Here is a 22,721-nt window from a genome sequence, read left to right as displayed (position 1 = left end):
AGAAAAATCACTTTGGCAACTGAATGGAGATGGGAAGAGACTTGTATTAAGGACAGACTTGAGATAGGCAGAACAGTTAGAAGGCTATTGCAATAATCCTGGATAATAAGGTGGTTCAGGTAATACAGTACTCCAAGTAATGAGGACCTAAACTAGGCTATAGCTAAGTGCCTGGAGAGAAGTGGACATAAGAGTTGTTGTGAAGGTAGGAACAAGATTTCAGCAATGGACTGAATATGCAGTATGAGTGACAGGTTTTAAACCCCAAACAGCAGGCCAGTTTTGAAACTAACACATTAATTTATTTTATACTTAAAAAATAAACAAGCTATACACAAAAGAAATTAGTAATTTTGTATAAAATCCTCTTTTCTTTTTATATGGAAATAATCATGTCTGTATGTGTTAACTGTTAAGCTGAATTTACAAATAATTCAAAATTTTAAAAAAATCTAAGTTATAGATAAATTGCTAATTTTCATCAGTGATGAAAGTTCCTACATCTTAGGTACTCTAAAAGGCTGGAATCATAGGTCTAAACCAAAAGGGGGAAAAAAAAAAACTTAATGCATAAAACCCATGTAAATTAGAATAGTTTTAACTGAATTATTGCATAATTTAAGTTTTTAGAATTCAGACTCAAATGATAGAATTTTACCAAGTAATTCTAAAACTTCTGGGGTAGCCAGGTGACACAGTAGATAGAACTCCAGGCCTAGAGTCAGGAAAATCTGAGTTCAAATCAGGCCTCAGAAATTTACTAGCTATGTGACCCTAACTAAGTATATCACTTAACCCTGTTTGCCTTAGTTTCCTGGTCTGTAAAATGAGCTAGAGAAGGAAAAGGGAAACCACCCCAGTATCTTTGCCAAGAAAACACCAAATGGGGTCACAAAGAATTAGACATGACTGAAATGACTAAACAACAACAACAAATTCTAAAATTTTTGCTACATGAAAATCAGGGAGACTTCAAAATAATATATTTTTCTTTCACATTTAATTTGATGCTCATCTCATAGTTAGCTGTGGCCAAAAAAATCATTACATAGCAACCAATCTCCTGATGATATATACTTAGATGATCAATTCACATACCCGTTCAGGTGAATATTTGGAAAGATTTTCCATTTGATATCGCTTAAGTACTGCATTTAGTCTCTGATCTGAAAGAAAGAGGAAATTAGGTTGTAATTTAATTATTCAATTTTTTAAAAAGAATTAAGGATGTAGTCATAAAATAAAGCATGTTTTGAAGTACTTTGGGTTTTAGTAAAGGGAGTAGATAGAAAGTTGGCCTCACACTAAGGAAGCCATCAGTTCAAATTATTCACTAGATAACTCTCTAACACTGTAAGTTTTCAGAGCAACTACTGATATAAATTGATAGAGGAAATTTTCTCACCTGTAGCTTCCTACACCAATGAAATCACTGGTCCGGTAAAAACAATTAAAAGAAACATTAAAATACTAACCAAAAAAAAAAAACCTTCAAATCATACAAGTCAACTAAAGCTCCCACTAGAAAAGAATGTACATTCTGCAAACTATCCCCGCTACTTTCAATACACTTCAATAGTCAATCTTCTTATACTTGTTTCTCCAGTTGGTAATAGTAACAGGTTAAAAAAAAAAAACAAACAAAAAACCAAAAACCCTAACCCTTCAAGTTTCTGGTGCCACTAATCAGACCTTAGCAGGTCAGTAGATCCATAGGTCAGACTACACTAAGGAAAATATTTTTCAGAGAGCTCTCTCTCCAAATATTCTTAGGCATTTGGTTGAATTTTAATCAAACTGAATTTTAATCAAAGAGTAGTAGTTGCAGGAAGCAAAAGAATCCAGTTAAGCCTCCAATGAAAGGTAAAATTATAATTCAAGATGAGGTAGCTAATTATGGGGAGATATAAAACTATTAATTTCCTTCTTTAATAGAAGATATTAGAAATCTAAGAAAAATATACAGCCTATTAAGCTATTTCACAACATAACATTTGTTTTGTGATTAAAACTTCTTTAGTTCTTAGAATAGGACCAATTATTGCCAATATTCATTCAACAAAAAATTATTAAGTGCCACACTTTGCAAAGCATCACTACAACTGCAGGAAAACAAAGAAGAAAAACAAGTCCTTGTCCTCAAGAGTCTCACAAACTAATGAGGTTAAAAAGGCATGTGGAAAAATATGTATTCTATAAGGTAAAACAGGTGTCAAACACAAGATCCACAGGCTGTGTGGCCTACAACACTTCAGGGTGGAGCCTGAACAAGATTAAAATGTAATTGGGAAATATTTAAGAAAATAAACATACAACAAAACACAGATAATATTACACTTTAAAAACTAAGTCAAAATGCAGCTTCGGGGATCCTCATGTACTGATTATTGATCACAGTTCTTATTTGAGTTTTATGTTGACTTTTTTATTTAGTATTTTATTTTTCTCCAGTTACATGTCAAAACAATTTTTAACATTTATTTTTAAAACTTTGAGTTCCAAACTCCAAAAAAGCCTCAAGAAAAATAAAGAAAGTAAAAAAAAAAAGGATGCTTCAACCTGTATTCAGACATCATCAGTTCTTTCTCTGGGGATGGACAGCATTTTTCATAAGTCCTTCAGAGTTGTCTTGGATCACTGTATTGCTGAGACTAGTTAAGTCAGTCATAGCAGATCATCTTACAGTATTGTTGTTATTTTGTACACAATACATTCCACTTTACATCAACCCATGCAGGTCCTGCAAGGTTTTTCTGAGAGCATCCTACTCATCATTTCTTATAGCACAATAGTATTCCATCATAATCACATACCACAACTTGTTCAGACATTCCCCAATTGATAGGCATCCCCTCAATTTCTAATTCTTTGCCACCAGAAAAGAGCTGCTATAAATATTTTTGTACATATAAGTCCTTTCCCTTTTCATTTTTTCTCTTTTGGGATACAGACCTAGTAGTAGTATTGCTAGATCAAAAGGTATACATGGTTTTATAGCCCTCTGAGCATAGTTTCAAACTGCTCTACAGAATGGTTGAATCAGTTCACAACTCCACCAACAGTGCATCAATGTCTCATTTTTCCCACACCCCTTCCAACATTTGTCATCTACCATTTCTGTCTTATGAGGCAATCTAATAGATAGGAGGTAGTGATGGGGTGCTTATGCTTAGACCACAGCCCTAGGACCACACTTTTCCCCAGCCTAATGACCCTATCTCTGGCAATAACTCATGAGTGGGCTGAGTGAGGCAAACTATCTCTCGCTGCTACAAGAACAAGCTGACCTCTGTAGAATTTCCCTTGTATGAATAGCACTATCTTGTACCAGAGCAGAACTGTCATGTACTGATTACTGATTCCCATAGCTACCATATACAATCCAGACGTCAAGCCACAGACATCAACTCCCAAAGCTATCTTGTCACAGATGTATAGACCCCTTAGAAGTCCCCCAAGCCCTTTTCAGGGTTTCAGTAGTGAATAATGCCTGTGCCCAAGGTACAGAAACTGTATGTTCACCACCAAATTAACATTCTTGGCACACCACTCACTGAATCTCTCCTATTATAAGCGTTAGCTTCACTCTTGCTAGGTTTTTAGTTCCCTAAAAGAGCTCTGCCCTCCTTTATTAGCATTATAATAAACTTTCTGCCACTTGACTGGAAGACTCCTTGAGTCTTAGAATTCTTTCCAGACAACTGCACCCTGAACCTCGGTATTTTGGGGTCCCTGCAACCACATCATTGGTACCTCAGAATTGTTTTAATTTGCATTTCATTCAATAGTGAGATAGAGTATTTTTCATATGGCTGTAGATAGCTTTGATTACTTCATCTGAAAACACATCTTTTGATCATTTATCAATTGGGGAATGGCTCTTATTTTTATAAATTTGATTCTCTATTATGTTTGAGAAATGAGGCCATTATCAGAGAAACTTGCTTCAAAAATTTTTTTCATAGTTACTATTGCTAACTATATTTCCCTCTATCCTATTCCCCTACCCCCATTTATTCTACTCTCTCTCCTTTCTCAAAACTGTTTTGATTCTGTCTACCCCCTCCCCCAATCTGCCCTCCCTTCTATCACCACCACTCTCTTATCCCCTTCCCCTCCTACTTTCTGGGTAGGGTCACATAGATTTCTATATCCAACTGCATTTGTATGTTATTCCCTCTTTGAGCCAATTTGGATGAGAGTAAGATTCACTCACTTCCCCTCACTTCCCCGTTCCTCCTCTCCACTGTGAAAGCTTTTCCTTGCCTCTTTTATGTGAGATAATTTACTCCATTCTACCTTTCCCTTTCTCTTCTCCCCAGTACATTTCTCTCTCACCCTGTAATTTTATATTTTAGATACCATCCCTTCATATTCAACTCACACCTGTGCCCTCTGTCTATATATACTCCTTCTAACTACTTTAATAATGAAAAAGGTCTGATGAGTTACAAATATCATCTTTCCATGGAGGAATGTAAACAACTCAATCTTATTGAGTCACTTATGATTTCCCTTTCCTGTTTACCTTTTCATGCTTGTCTTGAGTCTTGTATTTGAAAGTCAAATTTTCTATTCAGCTCTGGTTTTTTCATCAAGAATGCTTGAAAGTCCTCTATCTCCTTGAATGTCCATTTTTTCCCCTGAGGGATCATACTCAGTTTTGCCAGGTAGGTGATTCTTGGTTTTAAACCTAGCTCCTTTGCCTTCTGGAATAATCCTTTAATGTAGAAGCTGATAAATCTTATGTTATCCTGACTATGACTCCACCATACTTGAATTGTTTCTTTCTGGCTGCTTGCAATATTTTCTCCTTGATCTGGGAACTCTGGAATTTGGCTATAATATTCCTAGGAGTTTTCCTTTTGGGGTCTCTTTCAGGAGGTGATTGGTGAATTCTTTCAATTTCTATTTTGCTCTCTGGTTCTAGAACGTCAGGGCAGTTTTCCTTGATAATTTCTTGAAAGATGAGGTCTAGGCTCTTTTTTTGACCATAGCTTGTCCAATAATTTTTAAATTATCTCTCCTACATCTATTTGCTGGGTCAGTTGTTTTTCCAATAAGATGTTTCACATTGTCTTCTATTTTTTCATTCTTTTGGTTTTCTTTTATTGTTTCTTGATTTCTCATAGGGGCGGAGCCAAGATGGCATAGTAAAAGCAGTGACTTGCTTGAGCTCTCCCCAAAGCCCGTCAAATACCTGTAAAAAATTACTCTAAACAAATTCTAGAACAGCAGAAGCCACAAAAAGACAGAGTGAAACAAATTTCCAGCCCAAGACAATATGGATGGTTGATAGGAAAGGTTTGTTTCGCCAGGCTGGGAGAGGAACGCGGTCCAACGTGGGTCGTGTTGGCAAAGACTGGCCCAGTGAACCTGGAGCAGGCCCCAGGAGACTGAATCACGGGCAGCTGTGGCAGTTTCCAGACTTCTCAACCCACAAACGCCAAAGAGAACTTAGAACGTCAGTAGGAAAAGTCTATGGGACCTGGTTGAGAGAGGAGTGCAGTTCAGTCACAGTCCTGGAGCAGCCCTGGGGTGGGGGCCATGGAGGTGGCTGCTCCCAGAGTTCTCAGCCCATAGACTATGGGGGAATCAAGCTGCTGATCAGAGGGGGATTGCAGAGATCTCTTTGCTGGTGCTGATGCAGGATTCCCTTGCTTTGCCCACGCATATATCTGGGCCACAGTCCTCGGTGGTGATCCTAGGGTAAGGAGGAGTGCTGGCAAGACAGAGCTTGTGGTGGCAGTGGAGAGGGAATCCTCCTCACAGTTCCAAGGCAGAAAAGAGTGCTTGTTGTCACTCATAGATGAGAACACAGGTCAGGAAAGGAGTAAACACCTTTCCTTTGATCATATCACCTTGGAAGAACTGAAAATTTACAGGTCCCTAGAAGTATCTCTGAAAACAGCTGCACAAAATCCCTGAAGCTTGGGACAGTACACCCTCCACATTGGAAGTAGAGCCTACCTTAACAAAGAATTTAAAAAGTCCAGTAATTGACTGGGAACATGAGCAGGCGGTGGAAAAACCCTCAAGACTACTGATTTCTCATAAAGTCATTAGGTTCCATTTGTCCTATTCTAATTTTTAAGCAATTATTTTCTTCAGTGAGCTTTTGGAACTCTTTTTCCATTTGGCCAATTCTGCTATTTTAGGCATTTTTCTCCTCACCGGCTTTTTGGACCTCTTTTGCCATTTGGGTTAGGCTACTTTTTAAGGGGTTATTTTCTTCAGTATTTTTTTTGGGGGGGGTGAGGCAATTGGGGTTAAGTGACTTGCCCAGAGTGCCACAGCTAGTAAGTGTTAGGAGGCTGGATTTGAACTCAGGTCTTCCTGATTCCAGAGCTGGTGCTCTATCCACTGCGCCACCTAGCTACCCCCTCTTTAGTGTTTTTTTGGGTCTCCTTTACCAAGCTGCTGACTTGTTTTTCATGATTTTCTTGTATCACTCTCATTTCTCTTCCCAATTTTTCTCTACCTCTCTTACTTGATTTTCAAAATCCTTTCTGAGCTCTTCCATGGCCAGAGACCAATTCACATTTTTCTTGGAGGCTTTGTGGGAGCTTTGACTTTGTTGTCTTCTTCTGAGTGCATGTTTTGATCTTCCTTGTCACTTTCTATAGAAAGTCACTAGTAACTTTCTATAGTTAGAGATTTTTTTCCATTGTTTCCTCATTTACCCAGCTTATTACTTGACTTTTAACTCTTTGCCAAATATTTCTACATGTCATTTTTTATTAGTAAAAAGAAAATTCATTACGGAAACACAAAAATCACAATATGACTACCAGGACAGGTTGAAAATATCTATACATCTTCAAAATGTTTTGTTACCTATTTGTACCTTTAGTATTAATTTGATTATATGGTCCAACCCCTGGCTCTAAATATCTAGGCCAGATTACTGATAGCTAACAGCCCTAATTTTTTGATTGGTGACTATTTTCACCAGAAGGTTTTAAATCTATTTCCACTTCATCTCTTATTAAGAATAGACTTAAAATATAAAGTTAAATTTTACTGTTATAACAAAAGAACAATTTTCATATGAATGCACTAATAAGAGCTGTGAAGTTTTGGCAATGTTATTTGCAAATTGTTAATGGCCCTCAGTTTTCTCCACCCTAAAATGAGGGGTTGGACTAGATGTTTCTCTTTCAGTTCTAATTCTATGATCCCATGATCAGAGCTTAAATTAAACAGAAACCCTCAAATATGTTACTAATTCTACAAAAATAGCAATGTTTAAAGGAAAGTTCTTAAATAGAACAATGCAGAAACCTCAGAAAAAAGTGTTCATTATCTCAACTCAAACATTGTTTATTATCTTAAATAACTAAAATGATCAAAAAGGAGAATTGCAGAAAATATGCACTAAGCTAGCAATTCAACTGAAAATTGCCAATTTCAGTTGAAAATGGGCTTCTAAAAGAAACACTACTGTGAAACACTTTACATCTCTCTAAAAGTTCTTAGTCAAAATACTATGTGTATAAGTTCCACAATTGAGATTCTCAATCATGACACTTTCCTCCTCAAAACTATTCGAACAAATCCCCATTGCCTCCAAAGAAAATCCACGAGAGGGAGCCAAGATGGCATAGTAAAAGCAGGGACTTGCTTACGCTCTCCCCCAAAGCCCTCCAAATACCGGTAAAAAGTGACACTAAACAAATTCTAAAGCAGCAGAACCCACAAAATGACAAAGTGAAACAAATTTTCAGCCCAAGACAACCTGGAAGGTCAACAGGAAAAGTCTGTTGCACCAGGCTGGGAGAGGAGCGTAGTTCAGTGCAAAATGCACCAGCACAGACAGGTCCCAGCAAACCTGGAGCAGGCCTCAGGGGACTGAATCACAGGCAGTTGTGGTATTTTCCAGACTTCTCAACCCACAAATGCCAAAGACAACTTAGAAGGTTAATAGGGAAGGTCAGTCAGTCCTCAGTGAGAGAGGAGTGCAGTCAGGCCCCAGCCCTGGGGCAGCGGCCACAGCGGCAGCAGTTGCTTCCAGAGCTTTCGGCTCATGGAAAGTGGGAGGATTGAGAGGCTGATCAGAGGGGGATTGCAGGGATTTCTTTGCTGGTGCTGATGCAGGATTCTCTTGCTTTGCATGTGGTTGAATCTGGGTTGCAGTCCTGGGTGGTAGTCCTAGGGTGAGGAGGAGTGCTAGTGTGGCAGAGCTTGTGGTGGTGGTGGAGAGGGAATCCTCCTCACAGTTCCAAGGAAGAAAAGAGTTCTTGTGGTCACTCAGAGACTACAGCACAGGCCAGGAGAGGAGAAAACATCTCTCCTTGGATCACACCACCTTAGAAGAACTGGAAATTTACAGGTTCCTAGAAGTATCTGTGAAAACAACTGCACAAAACCCCTGAAGCTTGGGACAGTACACCCTCCACACTGGAAGCAAAGACCTACCTTAACAAAGAGTTAAAAAGTCAAGTAATTAGCTGGGAACATGAGCAAACAGCAGAAAAAAAACTCAGACTATAGAATCTTACTTTGGTGACAAGGAAGATCAAAACACACTCAGAAGACAATAAAGTCAAAGTTCCTACATCCAAAGCCTCCAAGAAAAATATAAATCCAGGCTATGGAAGAGCTCAAAAAGGATTCTGAAAAGCAAGTAAGAGAAATACAGGAAAAACTGGGAAGAGAAACAAGTCAATAGATTGCTAAAGGAGAACCAAAAAAATACTGAAAAAAATAACACCTTAAAAAACAGAGTAACCCAAATAGCAAAGGAAGTCCAAAAAGCCAACGAGGTAAAGAATGCCTTAAAAAGCGGAATTGGACAAATGGAAAAGGAGGTCCAAAAGCTCACTGAAGAAAATAATTCCTTAAAAATTAGAATGGAGCAAATGGAAGCTAATGACTTTATGAGAAATCAAGAAATTATAAAACAAAACCAAAAGAATGAAACGATAGAAGAAAATGTGAAATATTTCACTGGAAAAACAACTGACCTATCTGAAAAATAGATCCAGGAGAGAATTTAAAAATTATTGGATTGCCTGAAAGCCACGGTCAAAAAAAGAGCCTAGATATCATCTTTCAAGAAATTATCAAGGAAAACCGCCCTGTCATTCTAGAACCAGAGAGCAAAATAGAAATGGAAAGAATCCACCCATACCTCCTGAAAGAGATCCCAAAAGGAAAATTCCTAGGAATATTATAGCCAAATTCCAGAGTTCCCAGATCAAGGAGAAAATATTGCAAGTAGCCAGAAAGAAACAATTCAAGTACTGTGGAAATATAATCAGGATAACACAAGATTTAGTACCTTCTACATTAAGGGATCAGAGGGCTTGGAATATGATATTCTGGAGGTCAAAGGAGCTAGGATTAAAACCAAGAATCACCTACCCAGCAAAATTGAGTATAATCCTTCAGGGGAAAAAATAGACATTCAATGAAAAAGAGGACTTTAAACCATAGAGCGAGTTGAATATGAAGGGATAAGATCTAAAAAATAAAACTAAGGGGTGAGAGAGGAATGTACTGGGAGAAGGAGAAAGGGAGAGGTAAAATGGGGTAAATTATCTCACATAAAAGAGGAAAGAGAAAGCTTTTACAGTGGAGAGGAAGAGGGAGGAGGTAAGAGAGAATGAGTGAACCTTATTCTCATTGGATTTGGCTTAAGGAAGGAATAACATACACACTCAATTGGGTATGGAAATCTATATTACCCTACAGGAAAGTAGGGGGAAGACAATAAGACAGGGGGGGATGATGGGGGGGCAGATTGGGGAAGGGGGTAATCAGAAGCAAACTTTTGAGGAGGTTCAGGGTCAAAAGGGAGAATAGAATAAGCAGGGGGTGGGATAGGATGGAGGCAAGTATACTTAGTATTTCACTAGAAGTGTTTTACATGACTACACATGTATAACCTATATGGAATTGCTTGCCTTCTCTATGAGGGTGGGTGGGGAGGGAGGAGAATTTGGAACTCAAAGTTTTTAAAATGAACGTTAAAAATTGTTTTTTACATGCAACTGGGAAATAAGATATACAGGCAATGGGGTATAGAAATCTATATTGCCCTATAGGAAAATAGAAGCGGGAGGGGATAAGAGAAGGGGGAGGGTGATAGAAGAGGGCAGATTGGAGGAAGGGGTAATCAGAATACACACCATCTTGGGGTGGGGAGAGGGGAGAGAAGAGATGGGGAGAAAATTTGGAACTCAAAATTTTGTGGAAATGAATGTTGAAAACTAAAAATTAATTAATAATTTAAAAATCAATCAAACAAACAAAAGAAATGATAAGTAGGCAAATTTCAGAAAAACCTGGCAGTACTTATATGAACTGATGCAAAGTTAAATGAGCAGAACCAGGAGAACATGGTTCACAGTTACAGCAACATTGTGTGATGATCAGCTATGAATCACCTAGCTCTTCTCAGCAATACAATGATCCAAGACAATTCCAAAGGACTCATGATAGGAAATGCTATCCACATTCAGGCAAAGAACTGATGGACTCTGAATGCAGATTGAAGCATTATTTTTACTTTTTTTTTCATGATTTTTTTTTCCTTTGGGTCTGTTTCTTCTTTCACATGACTAATATGGAAATATGAAATATATATATATATATATATATATGTAGCAATATGTATCACTATATACATAGTGAGATATAAAGGATAAATAATTTAGATTCAATAAAATAATAAATAAACTACCTGGCATTTAATTCTTCTTACAATAAACTACCAACTCATTTCTCCAGCCTTATCCCCTACCTTTCTCAAACATGTATTCTAAATGCCAGTAAAACCATAACCTATTCCCTCAAACACAACCTGTGCTTTATTTAATGCCAACTTCTGTTCCCTTTACCTGATATACCTTCCCAGTACATCTCTAACAAAGTAGAAGGCATTTTTCAAGGCTCAATCAGCCCATGATCCACTTCCTCCAGCAAATTTCTCCACTTCCCCAGATAGTTACTATCTCTCTCTCCTCTGAGACCCTATAACATTTGGCAATAACTTTCTTATCTATTGTATTGATTCTGTTTTTCATACCTCACCAACTTGTATTTTTCTAAGTACCACTGTGTCCTTATCAGAAAAGTCATAACATAAGATTTTTCTTAAGTTAGTTGTTTTAAAGTAGATAAGCTTATATTTCACTTTTAGTCACCTATATAATTGAGTATTTTTATGCCCATATTATTATTTTTTTCCTTTCAGTGTAAAATCTCCCTTTTTTTTTTTTTTGGTACTACCACCCTAACAAGGTTTGGTTTTCTGATTCTAGCTTTCTTTACTTCATTAGTGATCTTCACACTGAAACCACTAAGATTGATATTTCATTTTATTTTTAATAGAGTACTCTATGAAAAAATAACATATATAAAACAAAGATGATGTATATTGAAAAATTAATGACAAAAAGGTCATTTTTAAAATAAGTAACTCCTAGAGCAGTGATATTAAACAAACACAAACAGATTCCTGCCAGTGGCATATTGGCTTAGAAAACAACAAAGTAACATTTTCTAGGTTTTTAAAAAAATTTATTTTGTTAAACATTTCCCAATAATATCTGCCACTACCTCCTCCTTTCACTCCTATCTCACATGATGAAGTGGCCTTACTACTTACCAAAGCTAAGTCCCCTACCTGTTCAAGTAATTCCATGGCATTTAGAAACTTCTAAAATGGCCCTCCCATAAGCATCTCAAGCTCAGCATGTTCAAAATTGAATTCATTTTCCTTCCCATTAAGCCTACTCTTCTTCTGAACTTTGCTATGAAGAGTAACACCATACTTACAGTCACTTTCATTCTCAACTTCAGTGTTAGTTTCACACTTTCCCTTATCACACATATCCAATAGGTTGGCAAATTTTGTCATTTCTACCTACCTATCACTTGTATCTAGTTCTTCATTCTACTCACACTGCCATCACCCTAGGTGAGGCTCTCACACCACTAAAATTACCTACTGCAACAGCCAACCAGATAGCGTTCTTTTCTTGGGTTTTTCTCTCTACAATTCATGCCTCTACAATTCATCTGCCAAAGTGATTTTTCTACAGTACATTTCTGACCACATCCTTCCCCTACACAAAGCCTCCACAACTTGGCCAGAATACACCTTTTCAACCTCATTATATGTTCCTCACTTTCCAATACTCTATAATCCAAATCAGGCCAAATTGATTTTCCCTGATATTCTGGGTCAGAACTAACTCGGCCAGTTCACTAATTTAGGCCAAAGGTTAAAACAGAATGAAGTACTCGTAAACCATAAATCAATAAAACCAACTTCACTAACAAGGGATTAAAAGAACAATTTCAAAGTTAAAGTTAAAGAAATAAAATGCTCTTGTCCTCCACCTTAGCGGTCACCAGCTCAGAAACTCAGAAAGGTGACCCATAGACCCATAGACAACCACATGCTTATGGAAGCAATTTCTCCTGAGGCTCAACCTCTTATATTTCAAATGCCAAGAAGCCAACCCCTCACCCTACCCCATCAGCACCACCACTACCACCACCACCACACACACACACACACACACACACACACACACACACACACTTCTCTCTCTCTCAAACACAAGCTTAGTTCATGACCCATCCATGAGCTGCTACCTGGGATGCAAGACATTTCTCAGGGCTTCTTTGGAGGCAGAGGAAGGGGGAGGGGACAAGAATGAAAGGCAAAGGAGAAAGAGGAATAACCTAGGCAGGCTACAATACTACAATAAAACAATGGACATACTCAGATTCAGTGGGCTAATTGCTACTTTTCAACAAAAGCCCATATCCCCATCACAACAACAAAAAGAAGCAACATCAAAACAAATGTGGCAACAGTGGCACAAAAAAAAAAAACCATTGCTCCTATCTAGCTTCCTTCAAGACTCAGGTCAAGCTCTTTCTTCTACAGAAGACTTTTCCCAGTCCCCACCAGATGCTACAATCTTTCCTTTTAATGTTATTTACTATCTACTCCGCATAAATCTCTCTACCTATCTGTATATATGTATTTCCTCCATTATAATCTAATATCCAAGAGAGCAGGAACTGTTTTTACAGAACAAAGACTGCAGCATAGTAAGAGCTTAATAAATGTTTGCTGATTCACTGTTTGCACCTCACACAAGACGCTCCCACTTCATTTCTGGTCTCCGTCTTTGCACTGGCTACCCTCCATCAATGGAATGCACCCCCACCCCTGGCATTTTAGAACCCAATATTCTTTAAAACTCTACTTGTGTGCCATCTTCTGTGCGAAGCCCTTTCTGATCACCCCAATTGCTAATACCCCCCAAAATGTTTACCATGCATTTATTTTATATATACTTAATAATACAGATGCAGTCTCCTCCAGCTGAATGCAAGCTCCTTGAAGGCAAGGATTGTTTCACTTTTGTCTTTGTATACCCAGAACTTAACACATAGTAGGCACTTAATAAAGGCTTGTATTATTTGTACCGATTAAATGAGTGCCACGTTGTATTTCTGTTTCATGGGTCAGGCAAAGAATGCTTCACCTAGTTGGTAACTGCTGGGGACAAGCCTTCCCTATTTGCTAGTCAGTTTGTTGGCCAACAGACACAGTCCTTTCCTAGTACCATACTCAAAGCCTTACAGCTTAGTAGGCTTTCCAAAACTTATTCCAGCTTGCACAATCTGTTGTCAGGACCATATTTGAAGCTTTTACAACTTAGTTGGGTGTTCCAAAGCTTATTCTCTAGCGTGCATAGCCTTCAAGAAACCAGGTCTCTTCCCATGCCAATGAGCACCAGAGTAAGACTCTGTGGAAGACTTTCAACCTTCTCCAAACTGAGTACCTTTATGCAACTCCTGATCACAACTGATAGCAGTGCCATCTTCCTGGATTCCCAGACTTATGTTGGACTTGGTTGGTTTTTTTTTTTTGCTGTTTCTTTAAAATTTCCTATCAAATTCCTTAAGAAAATACATTAATTTTTTCCCCAACAGTGCTACTTTGATTTGTCTCTCTTCCCTCCACTGTTACGGTAACTAGCCTAGCCCTAGCCCTTATTATTACAAACCACGGACTACCAGAATAACCTTCCTCAAATACTACTTTGAATACTTCACTCTCCTTCTCAAATTACAAAAGATTTCTATTACTTGCTACATCCCATTCAAAATCTTACTGTTTGAGACCCATCCTTACCTCAAATAGCTCCTCCCTGTCTCACAACTGGTTCACTCATATTTCTTCAACCTCACTTCTTACTCTTCTAGTGTAGCCTCCATACTCCAGTCACACCTCTTGCCCACACATCACTGGTTGTTTTCTTTTTCTATGACTTTTTCTCTTTTCATCATCAGTTCCCATATGTATCATGCTCCTTTTAGACACAGCTCAAAACAACTCCTATTGAAAGTTTTTGCTGATCAATCCCACCTTATTCTGATCACTGTTCTAGTCTTACATATCTTTTTTTCATCGTGCTTAAATATTTAGTTTTTTACTACATTAAAAATATCACAAATTTAATGCTAGTTTGAATAATTTGAAGTTTGGATTATAAAAGTGCAGAATATTTTGGAAGAAATGCAAATTTAACACTTTCAAGTATGTTTAGTAGAGCACTTAATCCCTCCATTAGAACGTGAACTTGGGTGCAGGAGCCATATTTTTGCCTTTCTTTGTATTCTTAGTGCTCAACACAGTCCCTGGCACACACTAATGCACTTAATAAAATGCTTGTTGACTGCCTGAGTAGTACAGTACTAAATGCTAACAAATGCGATACACAAGAATGTTGTCCTCAGTTTATGTTGTGGAACCCTCTTAGAGGAGATATTTACTCATAAAAAGTCCTCCTGGTACTAAATCACTTTATTGCTTTAGAGAACGGCCATATTATATCTGTCTTGGGCTGACTTTCCTTATAGAGTAGGTAACATGTGGAGGTTCCCATGCACTTTCACGTATGACAGGCTTTCTTACATTAATGAAAAGTTAAGTTTCATTTGAAACCAGTTGTTGTAACTATTTCCATATAAACAATGTAATATTACACATAACTTTTATCTTTACAGAATAATTTATACTTTTCAAGTGATCTTCCATTTACAAGGCAAAGTCAATTATTTCCATAAGCATGATTCACAGGATTCTCTCCTCTTCTCAACCAAATAACACAAGGCCAGCTGCTCCAAAGGAAGAAAAAAAAAAATGACAGATGTACCACATACAACATTATTGATTGGTTTTATGAAAACACTGTTAGATAAAATGTCATAAGGGTTATCCTACATCCATAACATAACGTTATAATACCCGTGGACAATCAAAATTCATGCTTAAAAATCATAAAATATGACCACAAAGTATCACCACCTAGTGGCTACCTCTCCATTCAAAAGTCTCTCTGAAATTTGCTACACTTATCTTCAAAAGACTAAATTTTGCTGCTCCCATACTCTAGGCCCTGCCAGAGCTTCAACTCTGCTAACATGGCCTTTGAGAACACAGGGAGACTTTAACACCATGATGAGACAATGGAGTACAACTTCAATGGATTTATAACACATTGATGACATTATGAATGTCATTGAAATTAATATGTATAAATGAATATGCAAAATCATTGAAGACGGTAGAGAACTGGCAAGACAAACTTCCACTGATCGATCTACTGATAGAATGGATGTAGGAGGATCCAAAAGTTTTTTGTGGTAGGTAGACCATCAGAACATATATCAGCTGCCTATCCAGTGTCGGATTTGGCTGTAGTTTGGATTGTAATAATCTTGTGCTCAGACTGATCTCAATCAGTCAGTTAGTCGACAAAAATTTATTAAATATCTACTATGTGCCAGGCACTGTGCTGAGTACTGGCGATACAAATAAGAAAAAAGACAGTCCCTACCCTCAAGGAGCTTACAGTCTAATAGGGAGGACAATATACAAAAGTAAGCTGAAAAGGGGAGAGAGAAGAAAGGACTCATACAGGGTATGTGGGATCTCAAGTTCAAAGAGTACAGCTGGTAGGAAATGAAGAGCTGGCTGGCCTGGGAAACCTCTTTAAATTAAGACTTTGGGAGGAGTTCTTTTCTTTGCCCTCCAGCCATCCAAACAAAGAGGTAAAGGGTAATCAGGGTACTGATGAAGTATGAGTACCAAATCTGATGCAATCTTGAAGGATAATGAGTTTCCTAGTGATGAGCTTTCCTAGAGACTTATGGAGTCCAGTCCAAGGAGTACAGCTAGTGAGAAATACCCTTTACATACACCATGCTCAGACCTGCCTCCCTGCTTTTACTCACACTTTCATCCCTGATTAGAAACCCTTTCTCTCTCCTCTCCACCTATCCAAATCATACCCATCCCTCAAGGTCTGGCTTCATTTCCTTTAAGGTGTCTTCAATCCTCACCCATCCACCCAACCCACAATAATTAATCCCTCTTCTTTGTGGCTCTTGAGTCTGAATCACACAATTTACCAGTAATATCATCTGTCATATGTCTTGTTTTCCCAATTAAACAGCTATCTCTTTCTCCATACTTTGGTGAAACAAGGGTTAGGAGCATCAGCAGGTCTGACCTCAGAATTATCTGCCTTGAGTGGTGCTTTATCTGCCTTTCCCAATACTTTGCTAGGGACTGAAGAGGCAGAAGAGAATCACACATGAAGGAGGAGCAACAACAAAGATAACTGGATCTACATTCCCGTATGTCCCTGGGGAACAGTGAAGCTGCTTCTGTCCCAGATTCTGCTTACAATGCACAATGTAACCCTGTTCTCCTTAGTATTTGCACATTTGATATATAATAGGCTGAAATCTTCTACCGAGTTTTACCCCAATTCCCTTTCTTTTTAACCCAAGAGAAGGCAGTAGTGTATACTGTAATAGTGAGATGCTGGTTCTATAAATGCCAACCCCTCTTTAAGTGTATTTAAAAAATGCAATCCTTTGTATCTATATGACTGTTGATCCACACAGCCTCCTTAAGGAAAGTAAAAGGGTTTCCTTGCCTGGAAGGACTCAGGCTACTTAGGCTCTCTTACCCATCAGGACCATCCAATGGCTCCTTCAAGCATTCTAGTTCAATGGGAAGACTTCTTGAATGCCAGTTTCATTCACAATACAGTTGCAAAAATCCACCCACCTATCTAGTGGACTGCTGCAGGGCAGGGATCAAAATACAAACCAATGGGGGCACCACCTTTAGGCAGCTAGCATCTATGCTGCATTGTGGATACAGTGCGGGACCTGAAGTTGGGAAAACCTGAGTGCAACTTCTTCCTCACATATCTACTAGGTCTGTGACCCTAGGCAAGTCACTTAATCCCTTTCTACCTCAATTTTCTCAACTGAAATATGGGTATAATAATAGCACTTACCTCCCAGGGTTATTGTGAGGATCAATCATTTAATATTTGTAAAACACTTAGCAAAATGCCTGGTAGATAACAAGTGCTCAATAAATAATGATTTCCTTCCTTCCTCCTTCCCTTGATTGCTTCTTCCCTTCCTTTGATGTTTTCCTTCCAGATATGAAGGTGGAAAGACAGAAGGCCTAGGGATCAAACTTGCATGCCCCAGTTACCCATTTCTAATAACAGGTTTAGTCCTAAAACCCTCACTTGAGGATTGGTCAGTTATTGTTTGTTTGTTTTTAAGTTTAATTTTATTTCTTTATTTATTTGGAGACTTGAGTTTCCCCATCTCACCCAGGCTGGAAGTTCAGTTTAATCTCACTACTGATTGTCATAGAAGCTTTGACCTGTACTGTTTCCAATTTGGGTCATTTCACCCTACCTTAGGTAATCTGGCAGTCCCCAACTTTGGAGGCGGGGTTCCTCACATTGGTGGCAAACTTAATGTAAACACCCAATCAGCTTAGCCCTACTGCAGCTCCAAACTCCTGACCTCAAGAGATCCATCCATTTTAACCTCCCAGGTAGCAGGGACATGGGTATGGACCACCAAGGCTAACCACCTAGTCAATTTTTTAAGGAAAATCCACAATAGCTTATTTTCAGAGTAGTTACCAAACCTCACCAATTCTAATTCCATATCAGATCTTCTCTTGAACATCTTTCCCTCCCCTCACACAGGCTCTTTCCTAGAATCAGTCCTCATCACCTCTAGTCTAGACTACTGCAACAGAATAAGAGGGCTCCCAATTTTTCTTCCATTTCCTCTCTAATCTATCCTACACTCAGCTGGACATTTAGGATTGTGACAAAACGGACTTTCCTAATTCCTAAAACACAGATTTAACAATGTTGTTTCCTAATAAAAATCTAGGATAAAATAGAAATATCTCAGCCTAGAATTTATACTGCACAATGCTCTAGCTGCCTACTACCTTTTGAATCATATTTTATGTTATTTCCCTTCCCAGCTAAGCAGCTTAGTTGTATAATGGATAAGGTACTGGACCCAGCGCTAGGAAGACCTGAGCTTGAATATTCCATCAGTCATTAACCAGCTATAACCCTAGGCAAATCACTTAATCTCCCTCAGCCTCAGTTTCCACATCTGTAAAATTGGTATAATCACAGTACCTATCTTACAGGGTTGTCATTAGGATCAAATAAGATAACGTTCAGAAAGTGCTTTACAAACCTTAAAGCATTACATAAAAGCTAGCTCTTGACATTCTTTCCACATTCCAAGGGAAATGATTTGTTATCAATACCCTTTACAGAACATCCCATTTCTTGCCTCTGTGGCCTTTGCACAAATGGCACTCAATGTCTGGAATGTAATCACACCTCACCTTTGCTTGAAGAACCCCTAGTTTTTCCCAAAGCGTAGTTCAGGTGCCACTTCCTACACTAGTCCTTTCCTGCACTACCCCTACCCCAACTAGTGCTCTCTTGAAATTCCTTCATATTTCCTTAACTATATACATTTTATAATCTCCCCCTCTAACCCCTTCCCCCAGAATATAAGCCACTTCAGGGTATGGACTGTTTTTATCTTGTCTTTGTATCCCTAGTACCTAGGACAGAGTGGCTACCTAAGACATGTTTGTTGAGAAGAGAAAAGAAGGAGGTTCAAAGTTGACAAAGACAAGTGGCACAGCTTTGCAACTAGCATGCTAAGTTTGTGATTTTTTTTTAAAACTATCTGTACATAATACTCATGATTTTATACATAATCCTCTTTTAAAAAATTTTATATGGAAATGTTTGTTTGTCAAGTTCATAATAACAAGAATTTTTAAATGTTCATTGAATTAATAGTAAAATAACACTGAATGTAATTCTGAAAGTAAGCATGACCATATTCTACCACCATTGCTTTGTCTTAATATGTAGTACTCAAAGTTTCTGTAGTTGATAAAATTTTTGTTCATATTTCTTTAATAAAGTATTTTGAATACATGCTTATGCTAATAGTTTATTGATTTTCTTTCATACTATTGTATTTTATCCCTACAAGAAGCCTATAAGGGAGAAGGTAGGCAGCATTATACCATTTTAAAGGTAGGCAAATCTAGGCTTCAATTTCCCCAAAGTTATTTATTAAGTCAGTGGCAAAGGCAGAATCAATATCTCCTGGTAGTTAGGCTACATTCTTTCTACAACAGATGTTAAAATGATTGTCTTTAGGAAATTAAATGTCACTTGAATACTTACATTATTGACATGCTTAACCAATGCTTTCATAGAATCTCAGGGCAGAAGTCAGTTGGTTTAACCTGTTTCTGACCAATAATCACTTCTACAACATTCCCAACAAGTGGTCATCTAACTTTCTTCGAATGTAAGGGGTAACCCCCTGCCTCCTGAATACAATTCTTAAATCTAATTGTCTGGAAGTTTTTTTTTTTCTTCCTTAGAGGAATCTAAAATGTCTCCCCACTTCAATTTCTAATTCTGCCTTCAAGGACAAAGCACAAAAAGTCTAAATCTTCTTCAACATTACAAACCTTCAAGATATTTTAACAGTAATCATTTCTAACCCTCTACCTAAATCTTCTCTTCTTCAGGCTAAAACTCCCCAGTTTCTTTGACCAATATTCACATGAAATAACCTTGATATTTCCACTATCCTGGATACCTTCAACTTATGAATGTCCTTCTCAAAAGGGAATGTGCAGAATTGAACCCAATACTTAGGATGTGGTTCTTCCAAGGCATAGTAAAGCAAAACTATAATCTATCTTCCTAGTCCTAAATTTATTCTTTCCAAGGTTACCAGTGATCTCTTAATTGCTAAATCTGATAGACTGTTCTTAGTCCTCATCCTTCTTGCCTTCTCTAAAGCATTTGATACTGGTGCACCTTCTCTTCCTGTATACTCTCCCCTCAGTAGGTTTTCATTATAATGGTCTTTCCTGGTCTGATTCCTAGCTGTACGGCCAATCCTAATCACTCTTCTTTTCTAGATCATCATTTATATCCACTTCCTAACCATAGATGCCCCATATATCTCTGCATTGGACTTTCTTCCTGTTTCCTCTCTCCCTATATTCACTTCCTTTTGGTGATTTTACCAATTCCCATTCAATTATTATTTCTATGCATGTGACTCCTCTGTCTACACATCCCAAACCTAATCACTCTTCTAAACTCCAGGCCTTCACCATGAACTACTGCATCCATTCAATGCTTATTGGACAGTTGCAACAGCCTAACTGGCCTCCCTGATTGAAATCTCTCTACTCTCCACTCTATCCTCTACAGAGCTGATAGATGATATTCCTAATGATTAGATCTGAACAGCTCTCTCCCCTGCTCAAGAAGCTTCAGTAGCTCCCTAATGTCTTTAGAAGACAACACAATCTTCTCTATTTGTCATTTAAATCCCTTTGTACCCTGGTGCCAACCTCCCACCAAACACTACATTTCAGTTAAACTGGCTCCCTTACTGTTACACTTACACGAATTCTCTAAGGCTCACATCAAGCCACCACCTAAACAAGGCCTTTCTTGAGGTATTCAGTTGTTAGTACCTTTCCCGTGTCCAAAATTACTTATTTGCTCTGAATATATTTTGTACTGACTTATCTGTGAAAATCAGTGATTCTCAAAGGATGTGCTATGAGTTTTACTAGGTTTGCTGTTAAATTCTGCATTTGTTTAGCATAAATTTACTTATTCAGTGAACTTAACATAGGTTGTTTTTGGACAGGACTGGTCACTTAAATAGTACTGGAATTCCAGTACAAACCTCTCTATCTTCTAGTGGGCAACTTCTTTGAAACTTATAGAGAGTTGCATAGGAATTATGTAGTCATAATGTGTCAGAGATAGGACTTGAATCCATAACTTCCCAGGAAGTCAGTACTCTCTCCTCTGAGCTATAATGCATATGGATGGGGTCAAAGGCAAGTATAGTTTTCAACTTGCTAGCCACAGATCACTTCACCCCTCTGAGCTCTAGTTTTGTCATCTATAAAATGAGACAAAACAATATAATTTTACTTCCTATTTTACTGGGTTGTTTTAAGTCAATCATTTTGCAAAATGAATAAGTGTGGTACTTGCAAAATGAACTGTCCTCTGTTTTTTAATCAGCCTCCCAGTTTAGGATCCCAGGAGTTTGAAGAATCCATTTTTAATTGCAACTCAGGAATGGTTACTTAGGTATGTTTGTAGGAAATTATGTTTAACTGCTGGGTAAACAACTTGATGGTATCCACTGATTAGTTTTTAAAAGGAAACAAAAGAAAAATGTTCAATTTCTAAATATTTATTTTTGCCCACCTAAACAAAAAATTAAATGGCTTATAATCAAAGATCTGAGGAATTAATGAAAAACAAGCTTGGCATTTCTTACACAAAAGTTCTGATTAAGGGTGAATAAACAACAAACAAATCCACTGTTTTTGTTCAATTGAGAGAAGAATCTCATATTTCTTGTTCTTTGTGGTTATTAGTGCCTCAAAACTCAGCCTTCACAGGCAAGCAGTTGAAAAGGGTAACAGAATACTTACTGCTCCTTCTGTTATTGCTTGATACTGCAATTTCACCAACATCCATAACTTTTATGGTGACAGCCATATTTCAGTATAGTTTGTGGTAGGACTGCAGTTCTATAAGTTATTCTTATTTTTCAATAGGTAGATGGATTGTGTCCATGGTAGGTGTCATGTACTGAAACTATGGTGTATCCCAAAAAGTGTACCTGTGGCAGTGGGCTCTGATACTTTCTAATTAAGTATCCATGGGCCATTACTTAATATTTCTGGATCTCCTTTTCCTCTTCTGTAAAACTGGGATAACATTTGTATCTCCTAATTCACAAGGCCATTGTGAAGGAAGCTAAAAGTACTATGGAAATGTATATTATTATCATTCATACCTCATAATGCCTTGCCCCTGAAACCTGAAACTACATCTTAGAGGTTTTAATTCTTTCACACTTCTGTAACTCTCTCTGTGGAGCCCTGTTATCTTGATTAGTATGTGCTTTACCTGGCCCAATATCTTAGCCAGGATCTGCCTGAGCTTTATTTTACTCCCAACTCTCCAACCATCTTCTAATCAGAGGGCTTATACCTAGCCATACTGAATTGCTCATCCCCTTAACCCCTACCAGTACTAAAGCCAGGATCAAATCAACTCTACCATTAATCTTGAAAGAGGCATATCAATTTATTCTTCTTTGTCCCCACTCATCATCCCAGTAACTTTCTGAACTAACATGTCCTTCCATGGTCATCATTTCTCTGTGTGTACTGTCTTTCCTCATTAGAATGTAAACGAAAGAAAGAAAGAAAGAAAGAAAGAAAGAAAGAAAGAAAGAAAGAA

At 37.9% G+C, this 22,721-nt stretch overlaps 1 protein-coding gene across 3 annotated transcripts in view; it reads right to left on the bottom strand.

Annotated features, from left to right (window-relative positions):
- Positions 1–22,721, bottom strand: part of SCLT1 (sodium channel and clathrin linker 1) — a 256,899-nt gene that overhangs the window by 208,686 nt on the left and 25,492 nt on the right. For all 3 annotated transcript variants that reach the window (XM_027857572.1, XM_027857573.1, XM_027857576.1), the window contains exon 2: positions 1,099–1,166. In XM_027857572.1, coding sequence (XP_027713373.1) covers positions 1,099–1,166 — 68 coding nt within the window. The remainder of the gene's footprint in view (positions 1–1,098; positions 1,167–22,721) is intronic.

The sequence above is a fragment of the Vombatus ursinus genome, unplaced genomic scaffold (genome assembly GCF_900497805.2).
Source record: "Vombatus ursinus unplaced genomic scaffold, bare-nosed wombat genome assembly UNPS02012179.1, whole genome shotgun sequence".
Taxonomy (NCBI): domain Eukaryota; kingdom Metazoa; phylum Chordata; class Mammalia; order Diprotodontia; family Vombatidae; genus Vombatus; species Vombatus ursinus.
The sequence above is the reverse complement of the archived record's forward strand: the minus strand, read 5'-3'. Positions and strand labels throughout refer to the sequence as shown.